Source organism: Macaca thibetana, chromosome 2, assembly GCF_024542745.1.
Source record: "Macaca thibetana thibetana isolate TM-01 chromosome 2, ASM2454274v1, whole genome shotgun sequence".
NCBI classification, from domain to species: domain Eukaryota; kingdom Metazoa; phylum Chordata; class Mammalia; order Primates; family Cercopithecidae; genus Macaca; species Macaca thibetana.
The window spans coordinates 141,793,789-141,811,686 of NC_065579.1; the positions used below are offsets into that span (position 1 = coordinate 141,793,789).

A 17,898-nucleotide genomic window follows, 5' to 3' on the forward strand; every position below is an offset into this window, starting at 1 on the left:
GTCCAACCCTGTCTCTGGGGTTTGGCATTGGCCCTCCCTTTCCTTTAGAAAGCCAGGCCTATACATAGGAGTGGGAGCTGGACATGGGCAGGCACCAGAAAACCAGAGAGGAAACCAGGTGGTGCTAGAGGACGCAAAGCTTCTAGAAAGAATGAGTCTAAATGGAGGAAAATGAAAAAGGGGTTGAAGAGGTCTCAGGCATTTTTACCAGAGTGGCTCCAAGCCCCAGACTCCCCACACTGTCCCAGCAATACCTGAGGCCGAGGATCCCCTTTAAGGTGTTTCTGGAGCAGCAGAAGCCTATGGCCAGATCCCACTGGATTCCACTCTGGCCTTGCCATGGAGCCACGTGGTTTCTCTTTGGAATTCAGTGGCTTGGAGTTTTGTTTTTATCTCTTGCATTTTTGTCTTCCAGAGCGGAACACTTAAGGATCCGGACTCAAGCAAGACCCCACCTCAGCGGCCACCCCCTCAAGGTTGTTTACAGTATATTCTCGACTGTAATGGCATTGCAGTAGGGCCAAAACAAGTCCAAGCTTCTTAAAATGATTGGTAGTTAATTTTTCAAAGCAGAAATTTTAAGCCAAAAACAAAAGAAAGGAAAGCGGGGAGGGGAAAACAGACCCTCCCACTGGTGCCGTTGCTGCGTTCTTTCAATGCTGACTGGACTGTGTTTTTCCTATGCAGTGTCAGCTCCTCTGTCTGGTTGTTTACCTGTTCCTGTTTGTGCTTGTAATGCTCACTTATGTTTTCTCTGTATAACTTGTGATTCCAGGGCTGTTTGTCAACAGTGTACAAAAGAATTGTGCCTCTCCCAAGTCCAGTGTGACTCTATCTTCTGGGTGGTTTAATAGTGTTTTTAAAAGTAATACATAATGTGGGGTGAAATGGGAGTAGGGGGGTGGACAGGGGAGAAATGGAAACCACAAAAAGAAAACCCAGCTCCTCTCCTTCTCCCCCCAAGCTCAGATTAAATCCCCCACCCCCAACTTTACCTCCACCAGTGTGCTTGGGATCTTCAATGAACTCTGCTTTTCGCTTTCTTTCTGCATGACTATTGTAACTTAGATAGAACATTAAGAGATTTTCAAGATCAAACTGCCATAGCTTCATCCACTGAATTTGAAGGCATCCACCTTTTTCTCTGTTTGCTAAAATTTGGTGCAGTTTGAGTTTATGTGAATAGGCTGGCTGTGCCTGTAGAGCTCTTGTGTTTTTAGTGATGACATGAAATACAAAGAAATTTCCAGGAATGTGTTCTGTATTTTACATCCCAGTGTACCCTTCATTTTATTATTAACTAATTAGCTATGAGATTTTTATAAAATGGGGCCGCTGATGTGCAATATCAAAGTGAACCTGTGAGTATTTTGTGTGTGTTGATCTCAGTTGTTTCTTCATTGTTGCTGTTTCTGGATCAGCCATGTGTGCGCTTGTGTGGACCTGAGGCTGCTTTGTGTTCCCAAAGCTTGACCTGTGTACAGAGATAATTCCTTGGCAATGTTGGACATAGAATGCAGGGAGCTACTTAAGGTCTGTCAGGGATTGTCCATTCTGCTCTTGGCCTCTCCTGAGGCATCGTAATGGGAGACCAAATCAAAAATGTCCCATGTTACTTGAGTGGGTACACTGCCTCCAGAACCCTGAGGTTGACTCCTGCTTCAGTTCTCAGCTGTTTACCAGAGCCCTCCAGAGTTCAGAGATTGAGGAGCTTTCTCTTTCCTGGGAGGAACTATCTCAGATTTAGCTTGTGTGTGTTTTGGACAGAGGCTCCATAGTGGTGGCTCTTGAGGAACCCTCACCGGTTTGTTCTCTTCCCTCTGACAAGCAGCACCTGAGCAGATGCTGAGACAGTTCATTAAACCAGGTCTCAGCTTCAGTGCCTCATCTTGCCATCTCCTGGCCAGGCTGGGAACGGGCACCAAGCAGCCACCTCTAACACCATAGTCCGTGGGAGTTCATGCCAGCAGCTTGCCTTTGAGAAGAAATGCTACTGGCCCTACTTTTACATTCCCTTCCACCTCTATATTGACATGTCACCGTTCTGTACTCCCAGATCTGAGAAGGAACTAGTGTTGGTGGTTTGTAACAAGAGTTATATGTCTAGGGGCTTGTGCCTTGGTTTTCCTTTGATTGCTGGTAAATTGAGGCCACAGAGAAATGCATTGAGTGTGAATGTTGTCATCTGTAATCCCTCCCTCAGCTGATGATGGTAGTTGATCTGTTGTAAATATACACATATATGCATATTTGCACTTCCAGATGGGTTGCATAAGAATCAAGTCCTTAAATACCTCCCAATCTGATGAAATGATAGAAAAGAATAAAGTAACATTTCCCAGAATGGAGGAATACATTATTTTATTTTATCTTATATTTTTGTCCAAGTGATGAGCTGATGGTGGTATTGCTTCTCTGCATGTTATCAGTGTGTACATCCGGTGCTTTTCATGTGTCATTTGTGAGCCACAAATGCAAAGTTGCCATATGAATTCAGTCAGGCTACAGGGTGGTGTCAGCCAAGGTCTTTCAGGTAGGGGAGAAATTGGTTAGGGCTCCCACTGCCAAATGCAAGCAGATAGCATAACCTGACTGTTATGTGCCCTCAGGCAGCATGCTTAGGGACAACTCTGTGGCCTGGGGGACATCTGTGTCACAGTATAGGATTGCCGTTCAGGTGTTTTGTACCTGTTTCTTTCCTGACGTCCCCTTTTTTTGTACTGATCCAACTGGGAGAACCTCAGCCAATGCTGGAAGTGTGATTGAAGTACCTCTCTTTTGTGACTCTTGTACAGCTTAATGTGCAATAAAGGAAAAGTTATATCTGTCTTCAGTGTTAAGTTGTAAAGTTTCTGGCTATCCAAGTATCTGCACAAATGGGAAAGCACTCAGGTTTCTGGTGCAAGAGACTGAGCTATTAACCTGTATTACCTTACAGGAAAATGCTAATACAAGTGATGCCAAACTTTGGAAATGGCAAAAGCTGGTTAATGTGAAATAATCTGCTAATCTATTGTCTTCACTAGTTATTTGATTTGAATTTGGAGCTTCTTAAGCCTGCAGAATTCCATTTACTTATGTATGTGTTTATTTATCTGTAACTAACTCTGGTATTATTTGGTTAGATGATAAAGGGGATTCTGTGCCCTGTAGTGGGGAACTGAGCAGATAGTCATGGGTGCACAGTGGCATAGACATACAGTTCTGCCTCTCCAGAGGGTGCAGATATTCTGGTATTTCTTAAAAACTAAGTGATAATACAACTAGCTGGTGCTGAGTTTCTGTAAGCCACTCCCTCCAGCAGGCCCCTGGATGTGAACTGTGGGATTGAGGCTGAGAGACTGGACCTCCCAGGGCAGTTGGGCATCATTTCCACTAGTCAGTAGGTGCTAATGGGGATGGCTTTTGATTCCTAAGTGTTGGGACCCTCCTGAGCAAACTCTAGGCAGTCTGGTACCACCTTAATGCCTATCAACTCCCAGAGGAAGGAGGACCTTTTTCCTCTCCAGGCCACCAGATGGTTTTGTGTTTCATGCTGGGAGGAGGGTGTGCTGTTCCTTTTTAGGGGGGCTTTTATTTGCCAAATGGCACCCACAACATCCCCAGGGGAGAGTGGGGTTTGGAGGTCTGGAGAATTCTACCACACATGCCTGAGAGGTTCATCCTGCTAGAGCCCCTGAGGATAGTACTGAGAGATAAAACAGTGCCTGGAATAATGGATTTCTCCTGGTTGTGGGCATGAGTTAATGCTAAAATTAAGCCCTGGTGGGGCATGGTGGGCCTGGCAATCAGACCCACGCAGGCTTGGAGCAGGACCAAGGGCAGCTCCATAAAACAACATAAGTCAGTGACCATCAAGGTGATCTTAAAAAGTATGGAATGCTTTTTGAAGAACTTGCTCGACCCTGTTATCTTTGAACCACTACCCCTCAAAAGACAACTAAGACCGGGGTTTACACTTTTTAAAGTTTTATTGTTGGGAAAACCAAGGCCCAGGGAAGTTTGGTGACTTGCTCAGGGAGTCACTGGTAGACTATTTCTGAGATCCAGTGCTCTCTCCACCGCCCTCTCCTGTATCTGCCATGTGGAACTTGAGACTTCCCAGTAAACCCTGGAGCAGGGTGGTGTGTGCCTGAGGCACCTCTAGGGAGGAGGGGTGAGGACCCTGCATTCTAGGGCCCTCTGTGAGAGCGTGTACCTCTGACAGGGTCACTCGCCCCTGGTTCCTCCTTGTCCTGCTGACTTCTGCTGTGGCTGAGTCGCTGCGTTTCTGAGGAGGAGCACTTAGTAGCTATGTACAAGGATAGCTAACCAAGGACCCCCTTTGGGGCCCTTCAGAGACTCTGGCTTCTTGGCATAGAGCTTATCCTTTTGGTAATTAACTAACCACACCCTTTGAGATGTAGATTCTAATAAGCAAACATTTTTATATGGTTAAATTATGAAGTTTTTCTTGTACTGAACCTAGGGGGCCCTGGGCAACCCCAAGGAATGCAGCCCCCAGGCAAGGTGCTGCCTCCACGCCGGCTCCCCCCTGGACCATCACTGCCACCTTCCTCCTCTTCCTCCTCCTCTTCCTTCTCCTCGGCTCCTCAGCGGCCGGGCGGCCCCACCACCCACGGAGATGCACCCTCCAGCAGCAGCTCCCTGGCAGAGGCCCAGCCACCCCTGGCTGCTCCACCACAGAAGCCCCAGCCTCACCCACAGCTCAAGTAAGAGACAACTCAGCAGCTCCTCCCTCCCCTCCTCCCGCCCTCCTTGTGGGCCTTGGGCCCCAGAGCTGCTAGAAATCACCTTCAATGAGGTCTCCTCCTACAGATATTTTGTGGTGGGATTTTTTTGGCTTTTTTTTTTTTTTTTTTTTTTTTTTGGTTTTTGGTTTGTGTGTGTGTGTGTTTGGTTAGAGGAATGGTTAGCGTTCACTGGAGAAGAGAGGAAAGAGGGAAGTGAAAGTCTAAAGTTTAGCTAGAAATTCAACCCCCTTCCCTTTCTTCCTGGGAAGTGGCAATATGGCAGAGTCACTGTCCCTTCTCTAGTCTTGTACTAGCTTAAGGTTTTGGTTTATTTTAAACCCTGTCTCCCACTCTTTTTTTCCATTCCTTTTCTTTGTGTGTGTTTCTTTCCTTGTAAAAAAAATTTTTTTAATCTTTCTGCCTCTGACTCACAGTTCAGAGTATGCAATCAGTAAGGCTGCCCAGAATGAAAAGAGGGAATTGGTTAAATCCATTTCAACATTTTACCTTCAGCTCTGTCCAAAGGAGGTCAGTTTCTGGTGTGGGCAGCAGAGGAGTTCCCAGGCAGAGACGCTGAGGACCTCCATCCTCTTGGGTTCCCTCACACCCAGCAGTCACCCTAGAAGCCCCTCCACACTGCCCTGCTGCACAGGACCCCTGGAAGCAGCAGAGCTGTCCTTGGAAGGGACAGCACCTGGATGTGGACGATGGTCAGTTCTGCCCTCTCTCCCACAGAGGTCTCTGATTGCTTGCAGTGTCCCCAGCAGACTTCTGTCACCGCCTTCAGCACAGACAGCTGTAGCCTTAAGGGTTTGGTAAGGGGATGGTAGTGACACACCCCTGCTTCTCGGAGTGAAGTGATGGGCAACAAATGACTCTTCAGGGAGGGAGAAAAGGAGGCTGGAGAATTCTGGAGTTCAAATGAGCCACTAGGAGATCATGTAGTCATTGCAGATGAGAAAACTTTGCTCAAAGAAATTTGTTTTTTGTTTTTTTTTTTCTCAAAGCCAAGCTACTCCTCTAATTAGTGGCAGAGCCAAGGTTGCGGGGCTCGGGTGTCCAGATGGTCACTTTCTCTGGGTCTTCAGTCCAGCGTGATGGGAGGGGCATCACCCACTCTTCCTCCCCAGCTCTGGCCAGTGGCACCTCTTGCCTCTTGCCTGCCCCATAATGTCCCTTCAGCCCAGCTGTTTACTGCCTGCTGACTTTTTTTTAATCCCTCCTGCCTTCTCACTAGCCAACTCTAGCCTCCGCGTGAGGGCAGATCCTTGGATTGTCACTGCCTCTGGGCTGAAGCTGTTGAATAGAGCCAGCCTCTGATGACAAGCTGGAGGCTCATCCCCAGTACTCGCTGCCTGTGTGGGCTGAGGAGTGCCCCCGCTCCCAGAGGCCAGCGTGTTGGGTCTCGTTCCCAGCCCTAATGAAAGGCAGGGTGTCTGTTCACCGCCACTGCAGGCAGAGAGAGACTGCTCATAGTTCTGTAGAAGGGAGTTTCTCCTGAGCTGCACCCAGCATTTAAGGGAGGGCAGAGAGTCCCAAGACACCAGGAGAAGAGTTCTGGAGCCAGAAAGCAGCCGGAACGAGAGCCAGTGGGAGTCAAGAAGGAGAAAAGCTGGGCCAGTGGAGAAGCCAGACCTCATGTCCTCTCCTGGAGTGCAGGCTGGGCCTCCCCATGGCCTGGTGCTTCATGGTTTTTCTCTGTGAACCTCTAGTCTCTCAAGGGGAAAACAGGCCCCTAAAAAGTGTGTAGTTTGGATTTTCTCATTAGAAATCTCCCTAAGAAACTTGTAAAGACCTGATATATATCTCTTTTGCCACTGGACACCCTGAACCCCACAGACCTCATATTAGCGCTCCTCTGAGGAGGGTTGCAAGGGTGGTTACTACATCCATTTTAAGAACAGGGAAATTGCCAGGTGTGGTGGCTCATGCCTGTAATCCCAGCACTTTGGGAGGCAGAGGCTGGTGGATCATGAGGTCAGGAGTTCAAGACCAGCCTGGCCAAGTGAAACCCCGTCTTTACTAAAAATACAAAAATTAGCTGGGCATGGTGGCAAGCGTCTGTAATCCCAGCTACTCGGGACGCTGAGGCAGTAGAATTGCTTGAACCCAGGAGGCGGAGGTTGCAGTGAGCCAAGATTGCACTACTGCACTCCAGCCTTTACAACAGAGAGAGATTCTGTCTCAAAACAAACAAACAAACAAACAAAGAACAGGGAAATTGAAGCATTGGAGTTTTTGGGCCAAGCCAGTATATTCTTTTGGAATCAGAGAAGAGATCAGAATAGAAAGAGCCAGAAGTGCGTAGAGATCTTCATTTTACCAAACTTCACAGATGAGAACCCACGGCACAGAGAGGCACATGGCTTGCCTCCAGTTAGGAGGGATTGAGTGGCAGAACGAGACTTTGGCCCAGGTCTTCTGATCTGGCTCCACCAGTTGACAGTTGATAGAGAAGACAGTGCCAGAGTCACAGGCCCACTGTGACTTCTTTTCATCAGAGAAGTAATGTGAGATTCCTAGGTTAGTTTTTACCAAGTTGGGATCTCTGAAATTTAGCCCTCAGGCATTTTGGATTAAATTAAAGAAGGAGTCTTTGAGTCACCTCTTCCTCCTCTTTCCCTTATTTCTTTTTTTCCCTTCTCCCTTGTTCCCACACTGTCCCCACCCTTTCTATTCTAGTAGCACTGAAGATGAGGAAGTAACGTAGAGGTCTCCCAGGGTCTTGGTAGCATGGCCACTTCTGGCTTTATCCTCCATCACCCTGGTCTTCCCGGGGAGGGAGTGGGGGTTCTAGTTGTGTATCCTCACGTCATCGTCCTTCCCTGCCTTGCTGGGAACACCACCCTCTCACATTCTCTCTGGTTTTTATCTTCAAGCAAGTCGCAGTCCCTGACAAATGCCTTCAGCTTCTCTGAGTCCTCCTTCTTCCGGTCTTCAGCCAATGAGGATGAAGCCAAAGCGGAGACCATCCGGAGCTTGAGGAAGTCCTTTGCCAGCCTCTTTTCAGATTAGCTCTTCAGACACACGGGGCACCCGGCCCAACCAGGAAAGGCATTTAAGACATTCACCAACAACAGTCAGCCAGCTTGGTGGTGATGTCCCATGACCTTGATGTGTATGGTCCCTTCCTCTGCTCTGTTGTGCTAAGTGATGTTATGCAGCCCAGAAAGGACCATGTGACAGTCTCAGGGCAGGTGCCTACCCAGCAAGGGGTACCTGGCATCAGAGAGGAAAGAGCTGCTTCCCTGTAGTCACGAGAGCTTCCTTCTGAAGTCATCGTTTGCTATAAGTTTAGTGGCCTTATTGTGACAGCGCCATCATGTCTTATTCTTCCCTGTGAAACCAGGATTAATCGTGGACTCCTGGCAGCTTAACCTAGCTCAGTTGCAGTGCTAAGCATGCCCTGCCCCCATTCAGTGATACCTGTTTGGGAAGTGTATACTTCCCTAAAAGTACTCTTGGCCCTAAGTTTTGGGAACTTTCCCTATCCTGGATCCCTTGTCATACCCGTGTTACTGTTTAAAGCACACCCACCCAACTTACAAGATCTTAGGCTGCTGTGGTGGTGAAGCACCTTGAGTCTGCTGATATTTGGGAGAACAAGGATCTGCAGTTTCCCCTTTTCTTCCCTCTGAAGAGTGGTTCTTATGTGCAATCTGCAGTAACCTTGAACTCCAGAGCTGCACTATAGAGGAGAATGCATGCCACTATGACAGCAGTATGCCAAGCTTTGTGTTCATCTCCTAATAAATGTTAAGACCTTTGGTGTAATAAAAGCAGCAGCATTCACCAACATTTGATTCAGCCATGAGGTCTTGACCCCTTGGCCACCCTTTAGGCTGAGAGAGTGTCCATGAAGTGTGTGTGTGCTTGAGTGTAGGGAGTGAAAAATATAGGTGTGTGAAGCTGTTTGTGTCAGTTTGTGTGTGTGACTGCAGGTGTACATGTGTTTGCAAGTGTTTGAGAATGTGTCTGTCCTTTACATGCCACTTCTGGGCCTCCTGACACCTCCCCAATGAATCTCTCTCCTCCAAGACAACTGGCCTTCCTTCAGCAACTCAGCATTTCTACCTATATTATGGACTTTGTAACCTTTCAAATAAGCACAGAACCCTTGCTCTTGGAGGAGTCAATTTAGACTCACTTGCCTGGTCTGTCATCAAGCTCCTCAGCTGAGGCCCACATGGTGGTCCCAATGAGGCCGGACCAACCTGCTCTGATAACCAGGCTCCCACGGATCCCAACGAAGCCATCCTAAAGAGGCCTGCAATTGAGGGTGGGCTCTGAGGGATTTCACTCTGGCTGCTTCATGACTCCCTGATATTCAAGTATATTTTCCCAAAGACCACGGATGCTGTGAAGATAAACACTACATCTGCACTGATTAAAAAAAAAAAATCCATATGTTAAAATGTTAATATCTGAATGTTAATAAGTATCTAGATAATTTCCTACACGTGACACCCATCCTACTAACTCAACAAGATAACACTCCTCCAAATGCCACTATCTTGTTAACTTCTCCTCATGGACATTAGATGCTGCAAGGTCAGAGAATGAATTTCTCTGATACCAGGGTCTCCTTTCTTACTCATTCTCTGTTTTCGCAGTTCAAGGATTGAGAACCGTACCCTCTTCTTACACTTAGAAAACAAAATAGAACTTCCCATTGAGTGACACCTGGGAGGTGACAGCCCTCCTCCCACAACACACATAACTAAAGAACAAACAAAAGCATGGGGTACCTGGGCGCAAGGCAATTGACCTTTAGAGTTCCTTCTATTTCCAGATGTAGGGGAGGCAGATGTCCTGTTACTTTCGTGGCTGGGCCTGAAAATTAAGCATGCATAAGACAGATGAACAGGACAAACGTATACACATTTTATTTAATATTTTTATGTGTACATGGGAATCTTCATAAGGAAAATGAAGGCCCAAGCTGTTAAGCCCACAACTTGTATACCATTTTAAATGAAGAATGATAAATTGTGACGATATGACAAAACAAAGGGGTCTGAGCTAGTCAGCCAGTAAATTGTGGGAAAGTAGGAAATATATGGGAGAAACTAATGGGAGAGAAGGGTTACAAATTTTAGTAAGGTTTTGTCTGTGGAGATTCATCTCAGTGTCAATTCCCTGTCTCTGGTGATAAGAATGTTTGCTCCCTTCTTCCTTTTGGGGGAGAGGCACCCTTCCGACAAGAAGTTTTAGTCCTGCTTCAGACAGGAACGGGGAGGTCAGAAAACCTTTCCTGCATCTGTTGTTCTGTTGCCTTCAGCTCACTAAACTGTTGAGCTGAATAAACAACAAAGTGGCATATTTTGAGGTGGCATACTCTGACCACTTCACAAACCAAGAGTCTGCCACTAGCCATTGCTTGTATCCCCTGATTCCAAATATGTTTTAAGAGAAGTCATTTGTTTAGTCAAAACATTTCTTGAGCACTTACGATAAACATAAACATTGTGATGGATTCATAGGAATATTTGCTGACATTTCCATAGTCAGGCACTATTCTAAATACTTAATGCACATCAACTTTTGTATTCCTTATAATAAGCCTATATGGTAGGTGCTGTTATTATTTTATAAATGAGAAATGGAGGCACATCAAGGTCAATAACTCAGGTCACTCAGCTGGGCAGGTGGTAGAGCTAGGATTTGAACCTAAGCAGTGCAGCAGCAGAACTCATGGCCTGAGCTACTTTGCCATATTACTTTTATTTAATCTAGCAGAGTCAACAAGACAATTGTATTACATTTTACATAGTGTGATAAGAGGTGCACACAAAAATTTACAGCATATCCACCTTTTTTCTTTACCTTCTCTCTCCATCCCCTGGCCCCAGGGAAAGAAGGAGTGGGAGAAAGTTAGGAAATCTGTGACCAGTGTTGACCCCTTGTCCTAAAACTATGAGTAACATACACAATGTTTCTTATTCTGATAGAATATAATTCTGGTTCTTAAAAAATTACTCATTCTTCTACATGTGATGTCAGACCAAAAACCACAAGTGGCTTATTTAGAAAATGAGTCAGCCTGGAAATGCTGCAGTGACAAAAAGGAGAGGCATTTACCATAGGTCAGGCAGCACCCTGGTCTGAAGGACATATGGATTCTTTCCAGCCCTTAGTAATGGGGTGGGGCTGGGGGTGGGGAAGTTCCATTCAGAAACAGGCTTCTTGCTACTTAAAAAAGACAGCCCCAGAGACTGGGAAATTGGCTATTCACAGCCATCAATAAATACTCAGCGAATACTGTGATAAAAATTATCTGCAGCTAAGATCTCTGAAAGGTTGGTTGCAGTCTTCTACAAATCTTGAAGCCTTGTGTGTAGGCCAGCTTTGACCACTGTGCAACCACCTCTGCAGTTTATGGGGATTGCCTACCTATGTCTTCACCCCAGATTAGTAAAGGTAGAAAGCCTCATCCCTGCCCACATGGAACTCGTCATCTTCTTGGGCCAAGATAAATTAATTCTGTCCTTTATTGATTTGTTCACAACCCCTTATTTTACTTAGCTCCATAAATTTTACAGGAGGAATATAAAAATGAATTAAGCAAGGATTTGGCCCTCACAAAGTTTATTGCCCTGTAGGGAAGATGTGTAAATATAAAGAAGAAAGTGTAATGCATTAAGTCAAATGCAGTCAAAATGTTAGTTTGGAAAAAAAAATAAGCTTGATAGGTATTGGTGAGGATATGAGAAGCAGAAGGAAGTCTTACACGTTGCTAATGGGGGTGTGTTGATACTGCCGTTTCAGGGAACAGTTTGGCAATCATGCATAAACCCTATGACTCAGCAATTCCATTTCTGGACATTTACTCTAGAGAACCTCTTGCACATGTACATAAGAAACCAAGTAAAAGAATATTGGTCGCAGCGCTGTACAAAGAATGGATATAACCACCTCTCGTGGGGAATTAAAACATATTGTGGTTTACTCATAAATTGGAATACTTACTGTGTAGGAGTTAAATAAAATATATGAGCAATGCAGATGAGTTCAGGTAAGATATGGAAGGAGAATGAATAAGATGTAAAATGGACCACAAGCAGCATACGCTGTTGCAGTGGGGCAAGCTTCTAGCTCCGGTGCTCAGAGAAGACTGCACCCTGGAGGTGAGCTGTGCACAGCCCACAGGACAGGAGGCACGCCACCTGCCGGGACTGGGCTTTGTGCACAGAATTCAGCCACTGAGTTTTACAGCTGGAAGTTGCATCTAGCTGCATCAAGGCCCAGGCAACTTAAGGAGTTTGCCAAGGTCAAAAAGGGAGTTAGTAATAGAAGCAAATGAGTCTCAACCGTAAGTGTCAGGTGGGCCATTGGGAACATCGCCTTTCCTGAAATAAATGAAATGGGTTTCATATTCGGGGGTCCTCCAGGGAGGGAGAGACTTAAGGAATCATTTCACAGAGGCCAGGAGACAAAGGGAAGAGACAGTGTTGCCTAGTGGAAAGAGTCTGGGTTTTGGAATCAAACTGAGTTTAAATCCAGGCTCTGCTAGTTATTGGCTAATTGATTATGTCGTTTAACTTTTCTGTGTCTCAATTTTCTCATCTGTAAAATGAGAATAATGCTGCCTTTCCAAGGAGGTTGTCTTAAGAATTAAACAAGCTGATAGAGTCTGTTCCTAACAGTGGTTGGCATGTGAGATCACAAGAAACCCTCTCTGTCACATAGAAAACCTGTGTAAGTCCCAAATCCCCTTTTCCCAGGACTCCTCCAGGAGCAGCCAAACAAATGCCAAACATGCCTTAATCCTGCTCCTGCAACCAGGGGAGCCTCTAGGGCAATTTCAGCCCATCCGATGCCTTTTCCTAGGGTTATGGCTCCTTTTAGTTGTATTAGCTAAACTGAGTTGAGGGTGGACATCTGGGAAGGCCTGTGCTGTGCCAAGCCATTCCACTAGCAATAAACACACAGCAGACACATACACATGTACACACATGCACACACAATAAAAACTGCAGCTACAGAAATGACAACGCAAACCCCAGGTGACCACAATGGATGCTTTTTTAAACACTGATACCATACCATCATTCCTACAGTGGTATGGTTTCCTTCAAAGCAATTCCTATGGGAGATTATTTATTCCTACAAGGCTGCTGCTTATGTTCAGAACATAATTGCTTTCAGATCTGTAGTACATTATTTGAATTCCTATAACTCTTGGAAGATCAGAAATTCTTTACCTGGAATCCAGGTATTTCCATGCATACTATACTGTGTATTGTGCATTTTGGCAGGCCCTCAACACACACACAAAAGTTTAAGAATCGTTGCTTTAGGGAGTAAATTTTGATTTAAAAAAAAATTTAATTCTTTTGGAGTCAAATCTATTGATTAAGGTAGATAATATATACGGTCCAAAATGCAATGTGACTCTAAGTTAATGAGACAATGTTCTGTGGCTTACAAACTAGTTCTGAAGTAAATCCCAGAAAGGGGTCTCAGATCTGTTTTGAATAGTTTCTCTCTGAAATAAATGTATAGACCCATCAAGGTTATCAGGTTTGAAAGAGAAGATGCATTCCAACAGGCAAATTCTGTTGTTTGTGGAAAATAAACAATTTATTACTGTCTAATTTGCAGGTTACAGGCTATATTCAGAATAATGTTTTCTCCTCAAATAATCATAACATTATTACTTACATTTGTATTTTCCAGTTTATGTAGGACCTTGCAGTTTAAAGGCACTTTACAGTTTACAAACACTGATTCAGCTGTCATTTTGTGGAATTCTCACAGTAGCCCCATGAAGCTATCCCTCATCATAGGTGACTTCTGAGTGTCTGAACTGTGGGCTCACACTTGAATGGTACTTTTCCTCCTGTGGTACAAGTTTCCTTGGACTTTAAGCCTGTTGATTGTAAACATGTAGAAAAATAATGCAACTAGTCATTCTCTCTGATTTATCCACCTCTTATTCAACACCCGATTACTCTGAGAACTTGCTTTCTATCTTGCTTGGATATTGATACAGTTAGACACACACACTTGTGCTTGCCCACTGGTCTATATTTTCGGGACTCTTGTTTCATGGGCCCTACTCCCCAGCCTGCTACCTTTATCGAGGAGATAACCTTCCAGAAAGGGGAAGAGGGAACACTGGAGATAACCTGAGAGGGGAGGAGAGCTGTTACCTGGCCCCACCTCATGTGTAAATGAATGCTCCCCAGGGAACTCCACCCCTTGGTCATTTTCAGCCACCTCCATATCCACATACATCTCTTCTGATAAGAATCTCCACCCTTCAGCTAACTCCTCCAGGCAGTTCACAGCAGAAAGCAGAAAGCTACAGCTGCCTGGGTGGATCAGGTTAAGTTCAGCAACCGCCTAACCCTACTTGTTTTAGATTCTCGGTCCTGGGGAAGGGAGATATTAGCTCTATTGGATTAGTGAGGGGACAACACAGGTTTAGACTTCTTGGATCCACTCTGGAACTCACTGGTAATGATAGAAAACTGCAAGACTAGGCCCAGAGGGGCTTAGCAAATCCTGACCTGTATATACCCTGAAGACCTCAAACCAGCCCTGGGACCTGAGTGTTGTAGGGAACGGACTAGAATGAATTTGGGATGCTCATTTACCTTCGGAGTTTCCCTTGGGCTCTAAAGACACTTTGGTTTGCATATTTCACATCAAAGCAGTGATACATTTCAATTTAAGATTAGTAGACAAGGCCAGTAGATTATTTCTTCTCAAGAACTATTCCTTTATTCCATCCCCATAGCTGTTATTCTGGATTAGGGCCTTTATTCACACCTTTTATTGTGATAGCCTCCTAACTGGGTTCCCTGGCTTCATTCCCTTGCTTGTTTCTGCCAGGTACGCTTTTAAAATCTCTGATCGCATCATTCTCCTGGTCACAGTCTTCCAGGGGATCCCCAGGCTTAACGAGTGAAACCTAAACTCCTTAACTTGGTATTTAAGGCCCTCTAGAGTCAAGATTCAATTTACCAGGAAGGCAGCGTATGGACTGGTTAAGTGTAAATGCTTTGGATTAGTTTCTGTACCGGTTCTGTCACTTGCTAACTGTGTGACCTTGGCAAATGACTAAAATCTAAACCTCAGTTTTTCTCCTTTGAATGGTTTAATGATTTCATAGTTTCATTTCCAAGTTTGTTCTGTTGGGATCCATTTTACCATTCTAAGGTGAGGAAATGGGTCCACAGCTTGTCTCAAGAAGAGGAAGTAACTCAGACATTTACCAAGGTGCTAGGCCTGATTTTTAGGCTTCTGAAACTGGAGTTTGGCCATTAAACTAAGTTAATGGATCTACTGAGCATATACCCAACAGGATCTTTTTCCCTAAGTCTGCCATTTCAAAGGGCGCAACTATATCTAGAGAGACTAGATTTCTTATTTCTTTTTTTAAATTTATTTTACATTTAGTCAATAGACCATTAGTAGATAAGCCTTAAAACTTGTTGAATGACAGGATGTCATCGACAGGAAAGACTGCGAATAGTTATATTATTGCTCCTAATTCCTTACTCTCCTCCATTCTCATAAGTGGATGATATCTCCCCACCCATTGCCAAGTGACCTGCTTCTCTGTCCCAAAGACACTGGGCTTAGTTATAGAACCTGCTTTGGCCAATGGCATGGAAACCAACAGAATTTACTCCATGAATGCCACCTCATTTGATTCTCCCGTTGACCTCAAAATGGTTAAACTGAGTCTCAGAATGGAGACACGAACAACAGAACTGCAGGCAGTTGCAGCTGCCGGCATCTTAATGTGAGCGATAAATACATGTTTACGTTGTAAGAAATTGGCATTTTGGAGTTGTTTTCATAGCGCAGCTGACTGATACATATCAACAAAAAAATGTGTTAAGAATAGGCCCTTCCTGGAGTTTTGCCTAGAGTGAGTGAGTCAAAAAACTAATTTTTAAACTGGCTATTGCAACACTGCAGGAAGATGGTTGAAAATTAAAGGAGACATTCAAGTGAATGAGGGTAGTATGAAGAGAGGTGTAAAGTCTGTACTGGGAGGAGGAAATGGTGTTTCTTTGACTTTAAAATATTTTGTATTTGTTTGTTACATTCTTCTCAGGCTTCCTAGACTATCTTTTTAAACCTTGGAGTTTGATTTCTCCCAGAAAAGGCACAGCCTATGAACTGATTTACAGTATTATTGGAAGATGAGATGCTTCTAATAATTGATAAAGTTCTGTCAAGCACCTTACTTAAAAATTAACCTTTCTGTCAAAAAACTGTCTAGTGACATGGAAACCGCTAGGCTTTCCTGATTATATCTGAAAATGTGGCTATAGATAGATTCTTATACAATAAAACTTCATAAAGAGTGGCCACAGAAGAACATCTGCCTATGAATGATAGCATAGCCCAGCAGTGTTTTTTGTTTTGTTTTGTTTTGTTTTGTTTTTTTACAAGACCTACTGAACCTTGGATGGGGTGGTAACTAAAATGTAATAGGAATGGACATGAGAGTATTTTAAAACAAACAAAATCCCAAAACCTGTATTTCTAACTTCTTGTAAACTGAGTCACTACTTCAGACCCTTTAATGCTGTTATTTTCAAAAGCAAATACTGCTTTTGTTTGCATCCCTTAACTATATCCTCATAATGTTCTTGCTGCTCCCCGATTTGCATCCCCGATTATTTCTCAAAAGTTAGGCCAGATAAAGCCTAAAGACACTTTCATCATGGCACATCTCTAACTCGAATACCCAGAATAGCTCCTGCTGCCTAGAGCCTAAAAGCCAATCTACAGCTTATTGTCAAGGTATCTGCAAACAAAAACCAATGGTCTTAGCTGCCTACTGTATCAATTCTCTTCTCCAGGCTAGTGATCTACTCACTATTTCCCATATGTAACTTGTACTTTCCTGCCTACTTGCCTCTGCTCATGAGGTTAGAGATGTGTTCTTTCTTTCTCTTCTAAGAGCTTGTCCAAATTTCCCACCTTTTAAGCCTCCACTCCCAAGTTTCACCTGTGAAGCTTTCTCTGACCACAAAAGTACAAGGGATTAGGGTCCCATTGCTACCATAATGACCGTGGGATGGCACAGGCTTTTTGGAACCCAATACTGCCTGACTTAAAGAAATCAAAGAACTAGCTGGGTACACTGGCTCACACCTGTAGTCCAAGCACCTTTGGTAGGTTGAAGCAGGAGGACCCCTTGAGGCCAGGAATTTGAGGCCAGCCTGGGCAACAAAGCAAGACCCTGTCTCTACCAAAAAAAAAAAAAAAAATTTTTTTGAAGAAGTCAAAGAACCATAATTTATTATAACTTCTTAGGGGCTAAATAGATTGAGCAGAAGGCAAAAACTAAACACCACACTCAAGTATTCTATGAAGCCAGATTCTGCTTCTAAAGTGCTAAACTGTCATTAATTTCATTAGAATCTAGGAACAAATACAAACACCAAAATCGCCTTTCCAAAGTAATGGCCATTGCTGAAGCATTTCTTTCAGAACCTGGAGACCCATTAAAGATTTTGGGGTCTCAAAACATATGGAGAGTAAATCTTGAAAGGCAAGGGAATCCATGCATTCTAGGAAATCTATAAACCATAAATATTAGTTTTAGCCCAATCGTTTTTTATTTTATTTTATTTTATTTTTTGAGATGGACCCTCACTCTGTTGCCAGGCTGGAGTGCAGTGGGGCGATCTCGGTTCACTGCAGTCTCCGCCTCTTGGGTTCAAGTGATTCTCCTGTCTCAGCCTCCCGAGTAGCTGAGTCTATAGGCGCACGCCACCACACCCAGCTAATTTTTGTATTTTTAGTAGAGATGGGGTTTCACCATACCATGTTGGCCAGGATGGTCTCGATCTCTTGACCTCATGATCTGTCCTCAGCCTCCCAAAGTGGTGGGATTACAGGCGTGTTTTTTGTAATTAAACACTATTTTTTCAAAAAAAATTTTTTTTACATGGAACCTTAACATGAAATGCAGGTTGTAGCCAATTTGTTCTGTTAAATCGGGGCAACAGGTCAGGCACACCACTGGGTTAGTCTCTATGGTCCCTCTACCACACCTGATCCTTGCATCCCTTGAATGGGAAGCTGAGTCTCTCAAAAACAATTTATTGCTGGACTACTGCAAAGCTCCTACTCAGTCTACATTTCTGATGATTGTTTACCCAGGCTGTCTTTAAATGGAACCTTTCGGACT

General features: G+C 44.4%; 3 protein-coding genes across 4 annotated transcripts in view; 2 read left to right on the forward strand and 1 right to left on the reverse strand.

The window, feature by feature from the left end:
* The window catches only part of SYN2 (synapsin II), a 188,903-nt gene extending 180,391 nt beyond the window's left edge, over window positions 1-8,512 (forward strand). For both annotated transcript variants that reach the window (XM_050781474.1, XM_050781473.1), the window contains exons 11-13: window positions 416-476; window positions 4,469-4,712; window positions 7,613-8,512. In XM_050781474.1, the coding sequence (XP_050637431.1) occupies window positions 416-476; window positions 4,469-4,712; window positions 7,613-7,748 (441 nt within the window). In that variant the 3' untranslated portion in view covers window positions 7,749-8,512. The remainder of the gene's footprint in view (window positions 1-415; window positions 477-4,468; window positions 4,713-7,612) is intronic.
* TSEN2 (tRNA splicing endonuclease subunit 2) overlaps window positions 1-17,898 on the forward strand; it is a 728,632-nt gene that overhangs the window by 382,994 nt on the left and 327,740 nt on the right. The window lies entirely within an intron of this gene.
* Window positions 1-17,898, reverse strand: part of TIMP4 (TIMP metallopeptidase inhibitor 4) — a 328,069-nt gene that overhangs the window by 28,557 nt on the left and 281,614 nt on the right. The window lies entirely within an intron of this gene.